The 20093-nt window shown below is 40.0% G+C and overlaps 1 protein-coding gene across 1 annotated transcript in view; it reads right to left on the minus strand.

Moving 5' to 3' along the window:
* Positions 1–20093, minus strand: part of si:ch211-186j3.6 (neural-cadherin) — a 361416-nt gene that overhangs the window by 26439 nt on the left and 314884 nt on the right. The window contains exons 29-31 of the mRNA XM_036584289.1: positions 9900–10164; positions 6856–7036; positions 5474–5718 (exon numbers count right to left, since the gene is read on the minus strand). Coding sequence (XP_036440182.1) covers positions 5474–5718; positions 6856–7036; positions 9900–10164 — 691 coding nt within the window. The remainder of the gene's footprint in view (positions 1–5473; positions 5719–6855; positions 7037–9899; positions 10165–20093) is intronic.

Consider the following 20093-nt stretch of genomic DNA (forward strand, 5'->3'; position numbering starts at 1 on the left):
GAAAATGAATGGTTTGTATTTAAAACGTGCTCTCCTTCAGCAAATGAGGGAGTCTGTTCCAAAGCCATGATTTAAAACATGCCCAGAAATGTACCCTGCAAAGCAAATTCAGTGGAGACCCAAGGGTTCCTGTGCCTCCTGACGCCTTAGACGGAATTAGAGTTAATCAACCGTGTTATCTTGAGAACACGTCACCCTGAGGTGTTCCAGAAAAAGGCCGTGCTGCGCTCCGTTGGTGATTGGTTACTGTGTTATGGTGATGTGTTGAGTTTTACACCACTGCGTTTCGGCTTGAGTTCTGCGCCGCAGTGGAGATGGACGCAGCAGTGGAGCGGTGACTCAGCGCTTATGTAAGGGGTTTCCTGGAGCTGGGTCGCAGGGGTTCTGAGTGAACCCTTTGGTCCACTCAACTTCACATTACACACTGAGCTCTGAGTCAGCATGGACCTTGCTTTAGACTGCCATTCAACACTCGTACAGCATGAGGCCTCTGACCAAGTAATATCTTCCTGGAGACCTAACTGCCTCATGCACGCACAATATAATCTTCCACGCATGAGCTCTCAGCGCAGACATGGCCCACAAAACACAGCATGGTGCAAAGTGTGCACTGGAAGACAGTGGGAGACTTTATAAAGTCTAACTCAGACTTACTCATTAAGGTCTTTTAAGTGATTAAAATAATCATTAACCTTTGTAAGACTGTAATATATTTCTACATAAAGGCACTTTTGATTTCTGCATATCTGGCTTTTACTAACTCTATGAATAAAATCTATGTCTTAAAATAATCTACATAAAGAATTATACATTTTCTAGATAAAGCTGCTTTTCTAATTGCACATACCTGGCTCTTAACAACCTACTCATTGAATAAATGTAAATTCCTATTAAACATTCTAGATTAAAAAAAAAATAAATCACAAAAATTCAAATGTGATGGCTAAAAAACTAAAAATACTAGGAACAACAACAGCTCAGCCACGAAGTGACAGACCACACAAACTCACTAATGGGGTCTGCCAAGTGTATCACTCACTACAAATAGAGCACAAACTTCCTCTGGAAGCAACATCAGCACAAGAACTGTGTATTGGGAGCTTCAAGAAATGGGTTTCCATGGCTGAGCAGTTGCACTGGTGCCACTGGACTCTGGAGCAGTGGAAGCGTGTTCTCTGGAGTGAGGAATCACGCCTCACTATCTGGCAGTCTAAAGGATGAATCTGGGTTAGGGGGATGCCAGGAGAAAGCTACCTACTGGAATGAACAGTGCCAACAGTAAAGTTTGGTGGAGGACGGATAATGGTCTGGGTCTGTTTTTCAGGGTTTGGGTCCCTTAGTTCCAGTGAAGGGTAATGTTAATGCTACAGCACACAAATACATTTTACATAATTATATGCTTTGAACTTTGTTTGGAGAAGCCTTCCTAGAAGAATGGAGGCTGTTATCGCTGCTAAGTGCTAATAACTTCATTTTAATGCCCATTGTTAGGAACAGTATGTCCAACAAGCTCATATAGGTGGGGTAGTAAGGTATCTACATATGTTTGGCCATACAATGTATGTGAGCTTTAAAAAAGGGAATCAAACAGAGCCTTTTTAAGTAAACTAGTTATGTTCTTGTTTATTCCTCAGGCTGTAAGTCTTGAATCCGAGTGGCGTTGGGGCAGTTAAGGGCTAGTCCAAGTCTCGAGTCAATCCACGTTGATTCACAATAAAATTTAAGTTCGACTCAAGTTAGAGTCACTGTTTTTAGTCCCCATAACATGACATAAGTAATAAAAAATGCTTTGTTAAGTAAACTAGTTTTGTTTGTTTGTTTTTTTCTGAGGCTGAAATTTCACAAATCTTAAGTCTGAGTCTGAGTTGAGTCAAAAAACAGTATATATAAGGGGGCACTAAAATGTAATAAAGCATAGTTTGGCTTTTCAATGTAAAATGTTCAATGTTGCGCAAAATAAAATAGAAAACAAAATAACTGATAACCAAAAAAAGGGTAAAAATGCTGAATATGTGGTTTTTCATTGCAGGGGTTCAGTTAAGGACAAGTCTGAATCAAGCCATGAGTCAGTTAACATGTGACAAAGTGTTCAAACAAAGGCCTTCTATGCACAAACTCAATCAATAAACCTAAAAAAATAAGTAAACCTAAAAAGCCTTTTATGTAACTAGTTTTGCTTGGGTGTTTCTCGGGCTAAAATTTCATGAGTCTTGAGTCCGAGTCGAGTCATGAGTCAGTCAACGTGCAGCTCAAGTCACTGACTTGGGTCTCCATCTCTGATACTTGGTTTTCTTTAAACAAAAAAAAATAAATCTGTCTTCTATGAACCAACTCAATTTATAAAAAGAAATTCCTATGACTATCATAAATACACCAAACAAAGCTTTGATTTGATTTGTTCATTCGTTAAAAAAAGAAAAGTCTATGCCTTCTATGAACCACCTCAATGAATCAACACTTCTGCTGCTGTGCAACTGGCACAGGCCTATTTTTCTTCCCAGAACTAGGCTCATACTTTATTGCTCACCTGAGAAGCGCTACAGTAAATCCCTCTTGAATAAACTCCCTCTCTCTTATCACTGCTTAGATCCTCCCAGAATGCTGAGGGCCACATGCCAAAGATGGCCTGAGGCGAGCCGGCGGTGCACAGAAGAGGAAAAGAAGAGCATCGGCCAGTCAAAGTGTCACACAGCAGCTCACAAACACACACACATACACACACATTCTGCCGCTTCTTTAGCTCTTCCTGCCTTCAACCCATGAAAATAACTCTGAGCTTTATTGAGCTAATGCCCCTCCATGGTGTATGATAGTAATATAGGGCCTTGAACCTTTTCCTTCCTCTTTGAATCTCTTGAGAATTTCATACATGTGCCATCTACTCTGACCCTTAGGCTCTGCAGCCCCTTTAAAAAATAAGCTCTTCACTGTGGCGTCTGGTGGTCTGGCCTAATCTAATGCGTTCTCTGAAGAACTGGTGAATTTTTCTATTTTCCTCTAGATCAGGAGCTTCCAGATGTGGTGGCTGCTGAGCATAAGCCAGGGGGCAGATGTTCAGTGCCGAGGAGAGGTAAGACTGGAGAAGGTGAGAGTTTACTGTTAGCATGCTGCGCTAAAACCCATTTGCGACCCAGGAACAACACTATAAGCGAGAAAGACAGTTCTCTCAATTCTAACTCTTCACCTCTATGGATTTGTTTGGAGACAAACATGACCACATGAATGGACACAAGAAAAAAACAAGGAAAAAACGCAACTTTCTACTCTACTTAAGATTCTGTTTGGGGAGAGTTTTGGTCCGATTGAAATTCCGCCCAAAAGCCCCGGTGCATTGATCTCCATTTCTAACCCAGCTTGGGTAAACAGCACATTTGGTGCCTACAAATCAAGTAATTAACACTTCCAAAAGCTTTAGCAGCTGTGAACGATCAAGGTCATAATAATGCTACCATAAACATAATCTGGCAGAGAAGGGAAGAGATTATTTGGTTCTGACTGACGTGGTTACGCTGGCTGAATGTTCACATAGACCTGTCATCATGAAAAGTAGAAGATGGAATAATGTTTGAGAAGCTTTAATCACCAGACCCTCTCTAAGAATTATGGGCATGTACTTTGTGTTTTGTAGACCTGATGGCTGAAACACAGTCTGTGTGTTGAAAAGAACTGATTTCATCTGCTCTGAATGTTTGGACATCTGCGGAAAAGGTAATGTATGGAAACTTTCTACCAACCACATTCACAGTAGAGAAAATTTTAAGCAGTAAAATACAGTACATCTGTCACAGTGAGGTACAATGAACATGCAGAGTACAGTGAACACAGAACAATAGACTCAGTGGTAGAAGTAACACAAGACACAAGTTGGAATTGTGACAATTCAGAGAAACAATGGAAGGAGACATAACAGAGGCTACATTTAGACAGATGGCCAGATGAGATTTTTTTCCCAAAGATTTATACATATACTTTTAAATAGCAAAAGCCTATTCAGAATTTTTCAGTTTTAACTCAATTCACACTCGGTGCACATACTAATGCAGCCATTACCGCAAATAATTATGACACTACATATAAACTAAAGGTAAAAATCTGTAAAAATTTCACGCAATTTTCAAACTGTAAAAAAATGGGATTTCGGAGGTGGAGGAGCTCTGTTTTTCCATAGTTGCCAACAATATGTGAACAATAATGTTTAGTGCATGTGCTATTACATGGAGTTCTCAGCACTGATCTCCATAAATTGTGACTAATATTGACAATAACTATTCTTAATTGCTTAATAAAGTAAATTAATTTACATGTCTGTTTTGATGGATTTTTTATCTGTTAGTTTTGGCATCAAAATCAAAATATCTTCTGATTCTTTTCCGACAAAGATGAAAGTCACACTAGCTTTTAAATAAGCACATTTTTCAAGATTTCTGCAACATTCAATCGTTGAGATATAAACAAAGTAATTCAAAGTGTTTGATGTGAAATGGTGCATTGTGAGAGAAACTGATTTCATTACAGTGGAGGTGATGGGAACCAGAGGTCAAGATGTCCAAAATGCTAACATAGCATTTTGTTTACTATACACAATGACTAGTGAATCTGCATGTGTGTAGATCTGTAATGTTAATGATGGTAAAATAGTGGTAAGTCTGAACAAAAAAAAAATCTTTAGGTACTATTTTTCCCTATTACTTCCTTATATCTTGTCTCAAAACTATAATAACACAATGTCTCTGGCATCACACAACACATACAGAAGCATTTTGTTGTGTCATAACTTTCTGTGATGTACCACCAGAGGCATTAAACACTCAGACTTCTGGTTTCCATCACCAATACTACTGTGAGTTTTTTTACAGTGGCGCATTTTACATCAAACTGCTTTGAATGACTTTGGATGAATGATGTTTACATCTTAACCTTTTAATTATGTATAAAGTTTGAATTCACCTTTAACTCTATGTTTGGAGAAGCTGCCTGGTGGTAGAGACAATATAGGTTATCCAGAAAACATGGTTCATCTCTATGCAACACTGTACTGCCACTTGTTCAATGCCATGCACTCAGGTTTGGAAACATGCTTCTCAAACTACTGAGAGCCCCAGCCTTACTACCTAAACTGACCAGTTAAACTCTGTTGAATTTACTGTTCACACAAAATTGGGCCTAGTTTAACCGCTGTTTCCCTCCCTCACTCATGTGTAAAAATTCCCTCCAGTCAGGGTATTTTTTAAAATAACCCTGAATAGCACCAAAATAATCAAATCAACTGAACCGTGGTGAAATTCAATGATACATGATGCACTGAATTGTGTACTACAGAACCCCTATTATAAACCCATGAAGCTGATCAAAGGAAAAAAACATATCAGATTTGACTGCTGTCTAAATGTAGCCACCGAGACATGTGAAGGTAGCACAATGACCATGCATGACCATCACCAGAGGTAAAACAGGACGTGTTGGACATAGCTACCTAGCAGCGCCATGAAGCAGATGCATATGGCAAACAGCGAGCTGAAGCTGAGGCCCACGTCGTCGCGGTAGATGGCCAGCGTGACCTCGCAGTGCCGGCCGCGGTAGCCCTCCGGGCAGTGGCACGTGAATTTGGAGGGCGATTGGGCCACGCAAGTGCCCCTGTGGCACGGGCGGCTGGCACATAGCGTGTACACACAGAACTTGCCTGTGGCGTTGGCCTTCACCATGTGACCCGGAGGACACCTAGGATTGGATGAGACAAAACCAGACAGATGGAAAGGGAATTAATAATCTCCGAAAAATGAACGACAGACTGGCAAAGTGCATTATTGGGCATTAGGCTGAAAAGTAGCTTATGTTTACATGGATTACAAGCTAATATGACTGATTGTTTGCATAAAACACTGGGATTTATTGGATTTATCACCAATTACTTTAGCCTTGCATTAGCCATACATAACTTTTGCTGGCTGGCATACAAATAGTTAATTCTTATAAATGAATGCCATAAGTAAAAATTTAAATCTTACACATTATGGGGGAATAACATGAAATGTCCTCAGTAAACATTCTGTCTATAAACCCATGCCCATGTCATGATGTGCTTGTAAATTATTGTGACAATCCTTTGCAAAGCAAATAAGCCTCCAGAGTGTGTCCAAATCTAATGGATTCCACTGAATGTCTGGACATGGGACACTGAGACACATTGGGATAATCTCTATGTAGCAGATGGAGCATTGAACAGTATTTAGAACTGTTGCAAAGGTGGCTAAATACCAATGTGCCTCAGCTACAGAAATGTGTGCATAGACAGACGTGCATATATACACACACATCATAGAATTGCATGACCTCCTGGACTACGGCCCATGCTAAGGTTGATAAGCGGCAGAATAAGGCATTTTCCCAACAGATAAGAAAACGGTCCCTTTGCACCCCATTCACACATGCATGCACCCACCCACATAGACACACATGAATGCACATGCACAAACACCCACCTACACCAACACCTTTTAATTCTAACCGGCAGTGAGAGGAGTAGGGTTAGATGCCTGTCACAGTTTGATACTGGCAAATTTACAGACAGCCCCAGAGGGTCTTGTGCATCTAAAGCAGGACTGGGGAGACAGTGTGTATGTGTAAGAGTGTGAGTGAGTGACTGAAGAGAGAAGAATGTGAAGTAGATGAGACCGAAGTCAATATGAAGTCTCATGTCTCCAAAATGGTGACTTTACAGGAGAAGGAAAAAAAAAGTTTTTAATTATGTATTTTAATGCAATTAGATTTCATTCCAAGCAATGTTCTATTGCTCCATTCGTCATGAAACTCCCACACAGTGTAAAGTTGCCCTATTTAAACAAATAGAAATCACACCTGCACTCATGGATCCTCCACAGGTCGACGCAGGTGAATGGAGGAGTGCACTGGTTCCTCCTGCAGGAATCTGAAGAGCAGCCCAGAGTGACTCCCTGAGAGCTGAACACTGACACGCCCTCTTTAGGCTGACCGTCCAGTGGCACATAGCGGCCATTCAGCCTCAGGTCCCTCATACAGCCTGGCAAAGATACACACACAGACAGATGGGGTGGGACTGTTAAAACACTGAACTCATCAGTAGTTGAGAATTTGTGCACATGTTGTTCATTTTGCAAAAACAGCACAAACAAGAGTCCATAAATACACTGTTAGTCTATCCAAGTGACATTCAGGGCAAAACATTGTGGTCCATTTTATCAGCTCCACATACCATATAGGAGCACTTTGTAGTTCTACAGTTACAGACTGTAGTCCTTATTTTTCTCTGCATACTTTATTAGCCCCCTTTTACCCTATTCTTCAGTGGTTAGGATGTCCAGGTGGTGGATCATTCTCAACACTGCAGTGACGCCGTGGTGGCGTGTGTATTGCACTGGTACAAGTGGATCAGATAGAGCAGTGCTGCTGAAGTCAAAATTCATTATTTGTCAGCAGATCTTTTAAAAAAAATTTAAAACTGAAAAATGCTGTTTGCTTAAGTATTCAACCCCTTTAGACTAGTACTTGCATCTTTTCCTGAAATAACAATTTTAACAATTTTAAATCTGTTGGGGTCAATTTCTACCAGATTTGTGCTCTGTTTGAAAGTAATTTTGCCCATTCTCCCTGGTAGATTTGCTCTAGGTTGTTCAGGTCAGTTGGATGACGCTTGTGGACTACAATTTTCAAATAGTGCCACAGATTCTAGTTTGGATTGAGGTCTGGACTTTGAGTTGGCCACTGTAGAACATTCACCTTTTTGTTGTTCAACCACTCCTGTGTTGCTTTGACCTTGTGTTTGGGATCATTGTCCTGCTGGATGGCAAAGTTTCTCTGGAGCTTTATTTTTTTACAAACTGAAGCAGGTTGTCTTGCAATATTTCCCTGTACTTTGCACCATCCATCTGTCCTTCAGTTTTAACAAGATGCCCAGTCCCCGCTAAGGAAAAGCATCCACACAAGCATGATGACTGCAGTGGGCAGTGTTAGGTTTGCGCCACACAGCATTTTGAATTTTGGCCAATCTCAGTCACTGAAGTATGTAACTCCTTCAGAGTAATTGTTGGCCTTTCTGTGGCTAGCAAACCATTACATAGTTTCCCATGAGCTTCTTTATACCAATACAATAGACAAGCACACACACAGACACACACACATATTTTTTCTGTGCATTGTGGGGACATTACATAGACTTCCATTCATTACCTGGAGACTTACACAAACTTTAGCCATAAATGGTACTAGCCTAACCCTAACCCTAACCCTAAAACGTCTTCTTCACCTTAAAGTGATTTACGTTGTGGACCAGCTTGTGGTCCCCATAAGGAAGAAAGGTCACCACAATGTGAGTGTATACAAAGGTTTTGGTCCCCACAACGTAACATAAACCTAGTACATACACACGCACACACACTCATACGTCACATCATGTCCTCTGCTTTTGAGAAAGTTGCTTTTAAACTCCATTTATTGAACACACACGGCGGATGTTTCTGCCCGAGGCTAGGCTGTCTGACTGCAAGCAGTCAGGCCTGGGGGAGCACTCATCCTGCTCTCATCCTTTCTTCTCACTCTATCCTTCACATCATATGTCATTTCATCCACTCTTCCCTTGTCCATTTCATGCCAGATATTCAGTGGGTTCACACTTTCCCTCTACAGCAAAGGTGCATTTGGGACCATTATGTATTAATCACCACTATTAATCTTTCATTCTTTTCAATACAATAGAGTGTAATCAGACAGGAGAAGAGGATTAAAGTATGAATCCATAATGCACTACACATTCTTTATAGCATGCTGTTGGAGAACTCTTGCCCTGGATAAGCTGCTACGAGCTCAGGCTTAGCCCCCATATCGACATACATTTAGCTCTGGTGGCCAAAATGTCAGACTGGTTCAAAATAGGCCATACATGATTGAGCTCAGAAACTAATAATTGAGCAGTGTGAAAGCTGCACACAGTCACTAGAGCTACTTTCGCATTACAAGCCTCATCACTCATTTTTTTACCCACATTCAATCTTTCAGTCTTGACGGTTCACATTGAAAAGACTTATTTCTAAAAGGACCAAAATATTCACATATCGTCAAGTTAGTCACTGCTGGCATGCTGCATGGCCATGATATGTGCAGAGAGAATTCTCATCTTAAAAATCACAATTTTATTCAAAAGGCATATGAAAGTTGCTCAAATTTTATTTGAAAGGATGCCATTTTTGTGTTCACACATCTTTAAAAAACCTCATGTGTCATTTAGGCAAAAAAGATGTTCCGCTGCAACCCTGTAACATAAACACAGACTAGCACTTAATCCAACATCCATGTGCTTTTAGCCTTGTAAGCCAGGTTTCCGGCTATCATCACAACGTGGGGGGTTTCGCCACTCACTTTGACAGCAAACGGTCATTTTACTGACATGTAAAATGGCCAATCACAGACAGTTGTTTTTGTATGCCATATAACATGACTGTAAAAACAGTGCTACAACAAGAACAAACCCAATTGAAATAAACTGGTATAAGGTGCTTTAGCAGCTACCAGCAAATGCTGTTTCAGTATGGCTACAAACATATTTAATATAGGTATGCTAATGCAAAATGACAACACCTAGCCAATGCATTACAAACTGAGCTAACCACCACAAAAATATCTGACCTGATCAGTGGTTTTTCCTTAATGGATGGTATAGAGGGGGCTGACAAAATGTGCGGCAAAAGCTACAGTCTGTAACTGTAAACCTACAAACCTATAAGGAAGGTGTTTCCAATACATTGGTGTAGACACAATGAAGGTGAACATCAGACAGGTCATGTAAGTCCATGGATGAAGTATCTGAGTCTAAGACCAATATGTTTTAGACATGCTTGACCTCATGCACTACAGAGGTGGACAAAATCTACCTTGAAAGCTCTTATTGTGTCCAGTGGGGAAAGAATTTCCCAGCATGACCACGGAAGGGTCAATGACGATCTCACGGCTCCGCCCCGGTGAGCCTATGACCTCCCGTCGCCCACCACCACCGTCCACCCGCAGGGTCATCTCGTTGTCATGGCGATCAAGGTACACTTCATGCCACTCGCCATTATCCAGGCGATGAGAGGGCATGGTCAGGTTGAAGTCTCCATCACCAAGGTTATAGAAGACAGCTAACAAACCCTGAAAGATCTGAGAGAGAGAGAGAACAAGAGAGAAAATGAGAAGAGAAAGAGAAAGAAAAAGAAAAAGTAAGAGGTGAAACAGAACAGAAAGAAAGACAGAATGAGAGAAGAAAGAGAGAAAGAGATAAAAGAGATAATGTTAGAGGAGAGAGACCGTGTGAAAAGAAAGCAAGAGGAAAAAGAGAAATAGAAAGATAATGAAGAGAAAGAGAGAGAAAGACAAAGCAACAATGAGAAAGGAGAGAGACAGGGAGGAGAAAAAGATAAGAAAGAGCAAAAAGAGAGAAAAACAGAAGGAGAAAGAGAAAATGAGAGAGCAGAGAAGAAAGAGAGAACAAGAGAAAGAGAAAATGAGAGAGAAAAAAGATTAGATAGAAGGGAGAGAGAATAAGTGAAAAGAGTGAGCAAAGTGAGGGAGAAAGAGAAAAAAGACAGAAAGTAAATAGAGAAAATAAGAGGCAAAAAGAGAGATAGGAGTGAGAGAGAGAGAGAAAAGAGTGAGAGAAAGAAAGAGAGAGAGAGAGAGAAAGAGAGAGAGAGAGAGAGAGAGAGAAACAATAAGCGTTAAACACATTCAAATGTTTCCAGCGAGCATATTTGTCCGTAGCTGTTAGCTGCAGGCAGTGCAGAAAGTAAACAGCTCGAGCCACAGAGACATTGGGCTGATAAGGAGCCTTGCTCGGTGGTGGAGAGAGAGCGAGAGAACGAGAGAGAGAAATGTGATGAAAAAGAGAGCAAGAAACACTGAGGAGAGGTGGAGGAAAGAGGCTGAGCGTGCACTGCAGCAGGAAGCCATCAGAGAGGGCTGTAATCAGACAGGGGAAGAGATCTGATAAGGCCCTGCCACACGCAAACGGAATTAAACATACCACCCCTTTAATTGGAAACACTGGGACCTGGGAATTCAATACACTGTCAATTTAGGCCGCCACTGTCTGCTCGTGCTGCAAGACACTCTGCCCTTCCGCACAGGCTCTGGCTTCCTTCATTTGGCCTGTAGTTCTGCTGAGCAAATCACTTTCAACTGTGATCAAATAATTGCTCTGGAATCTTTCATTATGACATCGTGGGTTAAATGGATCAAAGTACAGGGTTGCATTATGACATCATCATAATTAACTCTAGAAGTCACAGCTATTCATAGTGTTTGATTATATCATTATGAAGACCACGTCGCCCTTCTGGAAGGAAAGCTGTGACTCAGTTAGAGCTCTACTCATCACCTTTACTGCACTTACACCCCTGCAAGTGGATTAAAACCAATCAATATAGACCAGAATGACCACTAAAAAGAGTGGATCCGTATAACCTGCACATCTCAAGAGTTCAATACATTCAATACATCTCAAGAGATTTTAGAAAAAATAATAAAAGTGGCTTCCAAAGCTGCAAAAGCTCTTAAAAAATGAACTCATATATAAATATTAAGCTCAAGTCAGCTTCTAATTTGCCAGTTTTTCATTTTAATTTCCTGTTCCACTTTAAATGGTGCAGCAGTTACACTGAGGTGCCTTAAACACAGAACGAATCAGTTAACCTCAATAAATGCATCAATTTACTTAATAAATGATTCTTAATCAACAAATACCTCAAACTTTTGCTTGGAGATGTTTAACTGTTACTGAGCAGGTAACGAGCAGAACAGCGAAGCTATTATCAGCCACGTCTCACTGGCTGATTTAACGCCGCGTCCCAAACCACACACTTCTGTACATCATCTACTACACTAATGAGTGCACTTCTAATATTATATTTACGGAGCCCTGCTGGTGACATCCCATATAAAGAAAAATAATGCGTGGCCATGACTTAGTAAGGCGTGGGAATGAGATCCTAATGTGTGGCCACGACTTAGTAAGGCATGAGATTGACATAATTAAGCCTTGACCACAGCACAATAAGGCATGATCTCATTCCCACGCCTAAGTCATGGTCACGCATTAGGATCTCGTTCCCACGCCTTACTAAGTCGTGGCCATGACTTAATTATCTCATACCCACGCCTTAATAAGTCGTGGCCACGCATTATTTTTATTTATACCGGATGTCACCAGCAGGGCTCCGTCAATATGTGCTATTTATACACACTATTTATTGTGCTAGTGTGGGTATTGGAGTGTGAAAATAATAACGCAGTGGGGAATCTCAGGCATTTAGATTACAGCTTTCGTTTGTCATCACTACATCCACAAAATCAAATAAAATTAAGTCAGTACACTCAAACACATCAGTTAATGTGCTTCAAAAACTTAAAAAGGTTTAAAAACGTGTTTCACTGCCTTAGTGTGGTGTAATTTTCTATTCATAATTTTTCACTTGTAGATCATTAAAAAACAAGTGGAGGAAAGAGCAGAGTATGAACTTTCAACTGATACCATGTTTGTGTTTGTAAGAAGAAGAGATTTTTTATGATTTGAATTTGATGAAAAGTTTTATTTTGCAGAAAGAAAATTCATCCTTTTTTTCATTTTTGCTGTTTTGCTGTCATAAGTCGAACACTGGGCCACTGTCATTTTTGCCTGCCACTGTCTGCTCTTACTGCAAGACACTCTCTGCTTCCCTTCTGCAGGCCTGTCTGCCTCCCTCTATTTGTACTGTAGTTTTGGTGAGCAAATTATCTTCAACTGTCATCAAATAATTGCTTTCAATTATATTTCATTATGACACCGTAGCCTAAATGGTTCAAAGTACAGGCATTATGACATCATAATCATAATAAATTAGCCTGCTTAATTAACCCTACCTCAATCAACCCTTTCGCAAGTAAGTTCTGACTCCAGCGGTGTACCCAGAGTTCTATTAGCATGAGTGTAGCTGCAGTTCTAGAACATGATTATTATACAGTATTGGCTCCATATCATCAGCAGAACACTAAGGAGAATCAGCAAACAAGAGCATAAACGCATGCTTTGTGTGTGCTGCCGTGCTGTTAATTGCATGTGCCCAGTAAAGAATACAGGCAGGTTTAGCTTACATCTATTAACCCAGATGTGTATTGCAAATGTTATGTCATGTTTTCATGTTTTTTCATGCTTTTTGTTGTGAAAAAGATATCAGCAGACCGATTTTGATGAATGGCCTGAGTGTTGCATCAGCGTTTGAAACTGAAAGTTGTAACGCTCTGTTCAAATCCCACTGGTGAGACTGTACTGTCTAGGGACCAGCTACAGCAAATCCCACTGCAAAAGGATTAAGGCTACCGCAGACCAGACAAATTATGCCACACAGTGTTGCACAGGGGCGGTAAAAACATAGCTATACTACACAAAATGTTTCACAGTGAGTGTGCCAATAAACATCAAGCTCAAGTTCATTTCACAACTTTTAGCATCATGCAGTGATGTTTGGTATCAGCTAACGAATGTTTTCAAGCCAAACTATACAAGGTAAAAAAAAAAAAATAAGTAACATCAACTGAGTTAACAGACTCGCATTTGTCTGTTTATCTTCAAGAATTCAGATTGAACGCCTTTCTCTGTTTAATTTTCAAGCCACAGCACCTGCCAAGACATTTTGTGGTCTCTATCTGCGTTTACTGTAACGCAGTAATAGGAAAAAGCTGAATGGCGTGCTGTGGCCCTCAGAGAAACTGAAGTGCTGGAAAGTATATCCAGAGTGGTGTGTGAACCTTCATTAAAGAGAATGGCTTTAAACATTTGAAAATTTTTCAGTGTGTCTGATGAGTGATGGCCTTTGGAAGTATCAGCTAGCGCCAGTGACAACATGCGTGGTATAATTTGCCATTAATTATTTCTCAGTTGTAGAAAGAAATTGAGAAAGTTCATCCAAAGTGCAGATTCCATCTTTCGATATACACCACATTTGTGTTTGTAAGTAAAAGAGGAGATATTTTAATATGATTGGTCTATAGCCTTATTAAAAATACATGGGGTCCTACTCTGTCTCATCATAATACAAACAATGTAAATGTTCCCTCAAAGGTACAACAGTGGCTTTAAGGTCCAATAGTGAACCTTAAATAGGTTTTTCCAGGTGAAAAGTATGTATTTGTACCTTTTCTTAACCTAATGTTTTAAAACAGAACAATAAAATAAAAAGCCTGGAGACGAGGCAGGGTGTGTGGAGTCAGTACAACTTAGAAAATATAATTTCAATGCATTATGGTACAAATATGTTCCCTGACTAAGGGTACTGAGGTGTATCCTTGAGGGTACCACCCCCGTGACAAGAGGGGTACTGCGCCAGTGACAGTTTTGTACCTTTTTCTCTGAGAGTGTAGGTTCATTTCATGTTTACAGGTGCTGTTAAACCTGTGCTGGTTTTCTGATAAATTAGGTCCCATCTGGATATAAATGTCTATTTTGATGGATTTTCCAGACAGTTGTCGCATCACATTGAAAAAATGTTTTTTGATCGCTGCTACTCACCGTATTAAGTCTTCTGCCACACATATTCATATTAACTCCTTAAAAGGCCAGGGTCTACCAGCAGGCCTAAAGTTTAGGCCTATAACCTAAGAACAGCTCAGCCAGTTTGCATTAAAGTCCCTGAATAATTAGCTTTATTATGTAATAAGCCTGGTGAATGCTTTGGAAGTCTTTCAAGAACCAAACCTTCAGCAGAGATTTATGTATAAGGAGGGTAAGTCTTTTTAAGAGGGTTCTTATGGGGCATCTTCCCCCAGAAAAGTTTTTAATGGCCTCAAAATATCCGTCCATCATGAATGTTTAGATTAGCAATAGGCAGAATATTGTTTGAAAAAATGACTATTTGGTGAAGTTGACATACAGAAGATCCGTCTATTCATAATTTTAATTAGACACAGTTCTAATATGACCTAAATGCTATCCATCCACTTCAAGCAGTGGTGCTTAAATCAAGCAATGCTATATCCTCTCTCTTAGTTAAACTGCTTAGTTAAGGTCTTGAATATGTTATCCAAACACACAGACTGTAGATTAGTACCTGATCAGACCTGCTCTTTCAGCTCTGTCAGTCTCATTCAGCTTCTGTCTCTCTTTTTCCTTGCTTGTGTTTAGTAACGAATAATTATTTTATTAAACACAGATTTACAAGAACTCAAGGCCTAACAAGAGATCAGTCCGTTCATTTTTGCATTTGAACGGGCAAAAATCTTCATATCTGACTGGCCTTCAGCTGCCGCCTCTCTTAAAAGAAAATGTCCATCTATAGGTTAAAGAACTGAGGAAGATTAAATGGACATTGACTTACTGTAAATAACAGTCGACAGCTAATACTGATGACCTTGCTTCAAGCACTGAAGTGACATATGAAAAGAAAGAATGTACAGAGCTCTCAGTAATGAGATTTCTATCTCTTTCGCTCGTTCATATTCTCACTAACTGAGCATGTTGATGCTAAAATAGCTAAAATAGCTTTTTGGCTAGCTAACATTAATGTTAGCCTGCCCCTAATTTTCTTTACCTTATGTAAACCTACAGTTAGCTAGCTAAAAAGCAACAGGGTAAAAACACAATAGCCAGCTACACTGACCACATTTTTTGTCCCAAATTCATACTGTAGGCAGGTATTTTCAGTCTATAACTAGTTACTGTTTCACTCTGTATGTATTTTGGGAGCTGAGGGCCGAATTCCCTGCTAAATTAGCTGATGAGTTAAATCAGGTGTGCTTGAGTAGGAAAATCACCAAACAGTGCAGGAATCCAGCCCTCCAGGACTGCAGTTCCCCACCCCTGGTCTAATGTTTATTTTAGTGAGCGTGTAGCCAAAATCCTGCTACAACTTCAGTGGTTGCTGACTGACTTTACAGAGCGAGTAGTAGCATCAGAGCTCCTCCCACAGGTCTTATATGATTGGCTTACAACTTACAAGGTCTGATATGATTGGCTGAGCTTATGAGGTCATCTCCTCTATGTTATAGCCCTGCTGTCACAGTATTCTGGGAATTTAGAGACACAATGGCACAGCTGAGTAATGAAGAATGAATGAGAAAAACTAGTGATGATTTGAATAAATTATGAACATTTATTCTGTGGGGGGCTGAATAACATGGGGGGCGTGGTAGAACTTTGGGTTGTCTGGGTGGTAAAACTTCATCTCCTTCACTACTACACTGAGAGAGCATTAGCAGGAGGAACCAAATAAAGTCTATCAGAAATGAGATCAAATGTTGATTAAAGGGATTACAACAGCAGTTACATGTATAAAGCACATTTTATTCACATATAGCTACAAACTATCATCAAAACATTACTCTATATGCACAATATCAACTTTTCATGTCAATAGAGCAGGATCATATGACCATGTGATGCAAGTTCATAAAAATTACAGACCAAAATCTTCTTTTTTACAGATGTCCCTCTGATAAATGAATCCAAACTGAATAGGACTTAAGATTAAGCTATTGTGTCCTGTCTTGTTTTACCCTGATCGATTACCCTTTTGAATATTGGTTCCTCTCAAGGCTTCTTCCTCTTGCCCTTAGGGAGTTTTTCCTTGCCACTGTCACCATTGGCCTGGTCTTTTTCTGTAAAGCTGCTTTGCAACAACGCCTGTTATTATAAAGTGGTATATCAATAAACTTCGACTTGACTTGACTTACCTGTCTTTTACATTTTTGCCTTGTTACTGTTATTACTTGGAACTGAAATGGAAAAAGCCAGACATAAAGGCTTAAATCTGCTATAGAATGTAATTGTAATTCATTACATAACTGCCTATGTAATTAATTACGTAAATATACCTTTAAATAGCCTGTGCAAAATTACAATAACTCAACTCCTTAAGGGTTAAAAACTGGACTATGAATTAATTATAGATAAAAAAGGATTCATTCAACTAATTCAACTTGTAATAAGCCCATTCTCCTGACCATTTTCAGAAACAATTCAACAGGAGTTTACCCTTCAGGCCAGCTCTTATTTTCATCTGCAGTTTTATGACAAACAAAATAACACAATGGTTTGCCAAGGAGAGAAAGTGAGTGACTATGTCTGTGTGTGTGTGTTAGCAGGGCATCTCTTTAAGTGGGCCTCAACCTTCATTTTGGTTTCACCATCCTTCCGCACGGGTCCCAGCGAGCATAATTTAAAATCCTGGCCTTTTTGTCATGACGTGAGCAACAGAGCTAAACAATGCGGCAGAGCTGGAAGGCATTTAGGTTTTCTTGCATTAAAATAAAACAAACTAATGAAAGGCCGCAGCCGTGAAGCAACAATAAAAATAAACAAGGCCGACCTCACTGAACTCCTCACCTCTTCCCACTCTCTGGCTCTCTCACTCCGCTTGCCTTTCCTATTGAGAGAAGGCGTGAGAAAAACACACAAACAAGCTTTTGTCAGCCTTCCTCCAGGCTCTGTTTTGCAGTGTGGGGGGTTCTGACTTCAAGGTCTGCTAATGAACTATTAATTATAGTATTAATATATATTTTATTTAGCCCTTAGCATGAAGGCTGGCTTTTTACCAGGCTCACCGCACGCTCCTGAGGGCCCCGATTTTCCCACCAATTAAAGATGAAGCGGCGTGTACTCGCTCTCTCACCCTGGGTGGCGGAGGGCTCATCGAGAACGTTCCTGCTGTGAGCTAGCAGCTCCACTGAACCCCACCGAAGTCCCCCATAGGTACAGCCCCTAAAGCCTCCCTGTACTGAGCAGCTAGAAGCAAGTATAGCACACACCACAGGTGAGACCAAGGGGGGTTACCATGTAAACAGGTGCAGAAGCCATAATAAGACCACTGGATCACGGATCAGTGGCTCATGGAAATTTCAGACCTACTGCTGTGCATTAGATATGGAACCCCTCGGCCACACTTTGAATTGTGGGCTTCGATTCCAAATTCATCAAATGGGAAAAAGAAGCAAAACCCAGAGATGAGCACAGCTTCATGAAATTTATGCTCCTGTGCTCCTATTCATCACTGCCTGCTCGCTAAAGAGAATCCAACAGTTTTCCCAATAACATACTCCACTGCTAGTCTGTCCAAGCACAAACAGTGTCCTTTGAAAGTTTGAAGATGTCTAGCTTTTCAAAATGGTTTTAACAAAGACCTTTTTTTTTTGCCCATTTGCAATATTTTTCTGGCCAAAAATGGTAAAAATGGCACTTTCCATTTTTCAGATGAAAGAAAAAAAGGCCTAAAACCTGGACAAAAAATAGATTAAATAGGCCTACAACAAGTGTCACAATGTAAGACTAGCTTTACTTTGTGATACTGTTATGCAACTGTAATTGCTTGAAACCTATATGAAACTAAGCGTCCTGCAACTCACTTGAAACTCAGCCACAAACGTGCACTTGTCTCAACTTCATGAAACAGCCAGGTATCAGCATCATCAAATAAACGCCAGTAACTCATCATAATGATGTTATTTTATTCATTTAGACAAAGAAAATAAAATAGAAAATCTGCTTGTAGGTTGAAAAGGAAATCTGAAAAAACCTCAAATATATAGAAGAGCCCTATATACACAGATAATGACATAGAAAAAATATATGAAGATCTTAAAAATGCGGAACATATGTAATGTATACCTCACAGATGACTTTACAGTGAGAACAACAACTTGTATTAAAAATTATGAGCTGCTAATTTGGTTAAGTAGTGGAGTAATGTGAATGTGTTGCAAGCAACTTTAATTTAAATTGCTTCATATAATCGTCAAGTTGCATGAAAATTATTTTGCAGGCAACTCACAACGTTCAAATAATTGCACTAATGTTGCACTGTGTAAAGCCATCTTAGGATAGGGTGATAATTGAAATTTTACCAAAAAAAAAAGAAATAGTGATTAAAACACTGTTCTTTTCATTCTCCTTCGCTGATCAGTGTAGATGTGTTCAAACAGTTTGAGCAGCAGTGGATCAACAGTGAAAACAGTGGCCATGTGGAACAGTTTCTCAGTTTCTACTCAAGCAAATGTAATCACTGTTCATGTTTTACAGGTTTGATACCGCTTGATATCCTGCTTGATATGCAGAATACAGCAAAACAACAGAAGCAGAAAGGAAAGTGCCTGCAAGCATGCCAAAACCATCTGTAGCCACAGTTTTGAAAATTACAGAAAAAAAAAAAAATCACAAATGACAGTGCCAATTTGCAAAGCATATTTATGCATGGCTTTCAGCCCTGTTTGTTTGCCCTTCTTGGTGCATCACTACTAAATAGAAAGCTCTTTCAATCTTTCTAATTTTCTTTGCAAAAAAGGTAAAACTGCCTTGGGAATACCACCAAACCACATGCATGTCAGGTATGTCCTTTTAACAAAAGTTTGGAAAAGAAAAACAAATTATTTAAGCAAAACCTGCTCTTCACATCAAGAAAGACGCTTTGATAACCATGAATCTGGGCTGAAGCTAAGTATACCAAATGTAATAGCAATGAGATGTTTTAGGACAACAAAACCTTTGCAGGTATTTTTCTTACAGTAATTTAAAACCAATCATTCTTGGGGAAAAAAAAATGAAAAGGAGCTTTTGGCAGTGCAAGCTCTGTGAAATTTCCAATAATGCACGTTTTACAAGCAGTTGGTCCAACTCAGCCTAAACCGAAATATGGAGTCTCATGATCTAGCATTAACAAACAATAACAAACAACAAAAGGTGGTTTGGGCTTGTGGGCTGCGCTCAAACTCAGACATGTTTCCCAGCCCTCATCCATCTTTAAGGCTGGAGAATCAAAATCAACACTATTTCGACGCTCACACCTCAAGTCCCAGCACGCTGCGTTACCATCAACAAAAAAACACTCTGTTTCGCTATTTGTTTTGTCTCATCTTGATTCAGGGATGACTAATGCTACAGCACCTTGCTGGAATTACCTGCTGAGTCTCTGTGGTATAATCCAATAGATCAGCGAACGCTAAATAGGCAGCAGCGCATCGCATCAATTAGCAGTGTTGCTGGGGTAATTGACAGCAGAGCAGTAGGAGAGAAAGCCCTTTCTGCATATATGATGAGAGCGCTATCGTCTGCGGCATCGCGGCAGGATGCT

This window comes from Colossoma macropomum, unplaced genomic scaffold (genome assembly GCF_904425465.1).
Source record: "Colossoma macropomum unplaced genomic scaffold, Colossoma_macropomum, whole genome shotgun sequence".
NCBI classification, from domain to species: Eukaryota; Metazoa; Chordata; class Actinopteri; order Characiformes; family Serrasalmidae; genus Colossoma; species Colossoma macropomum.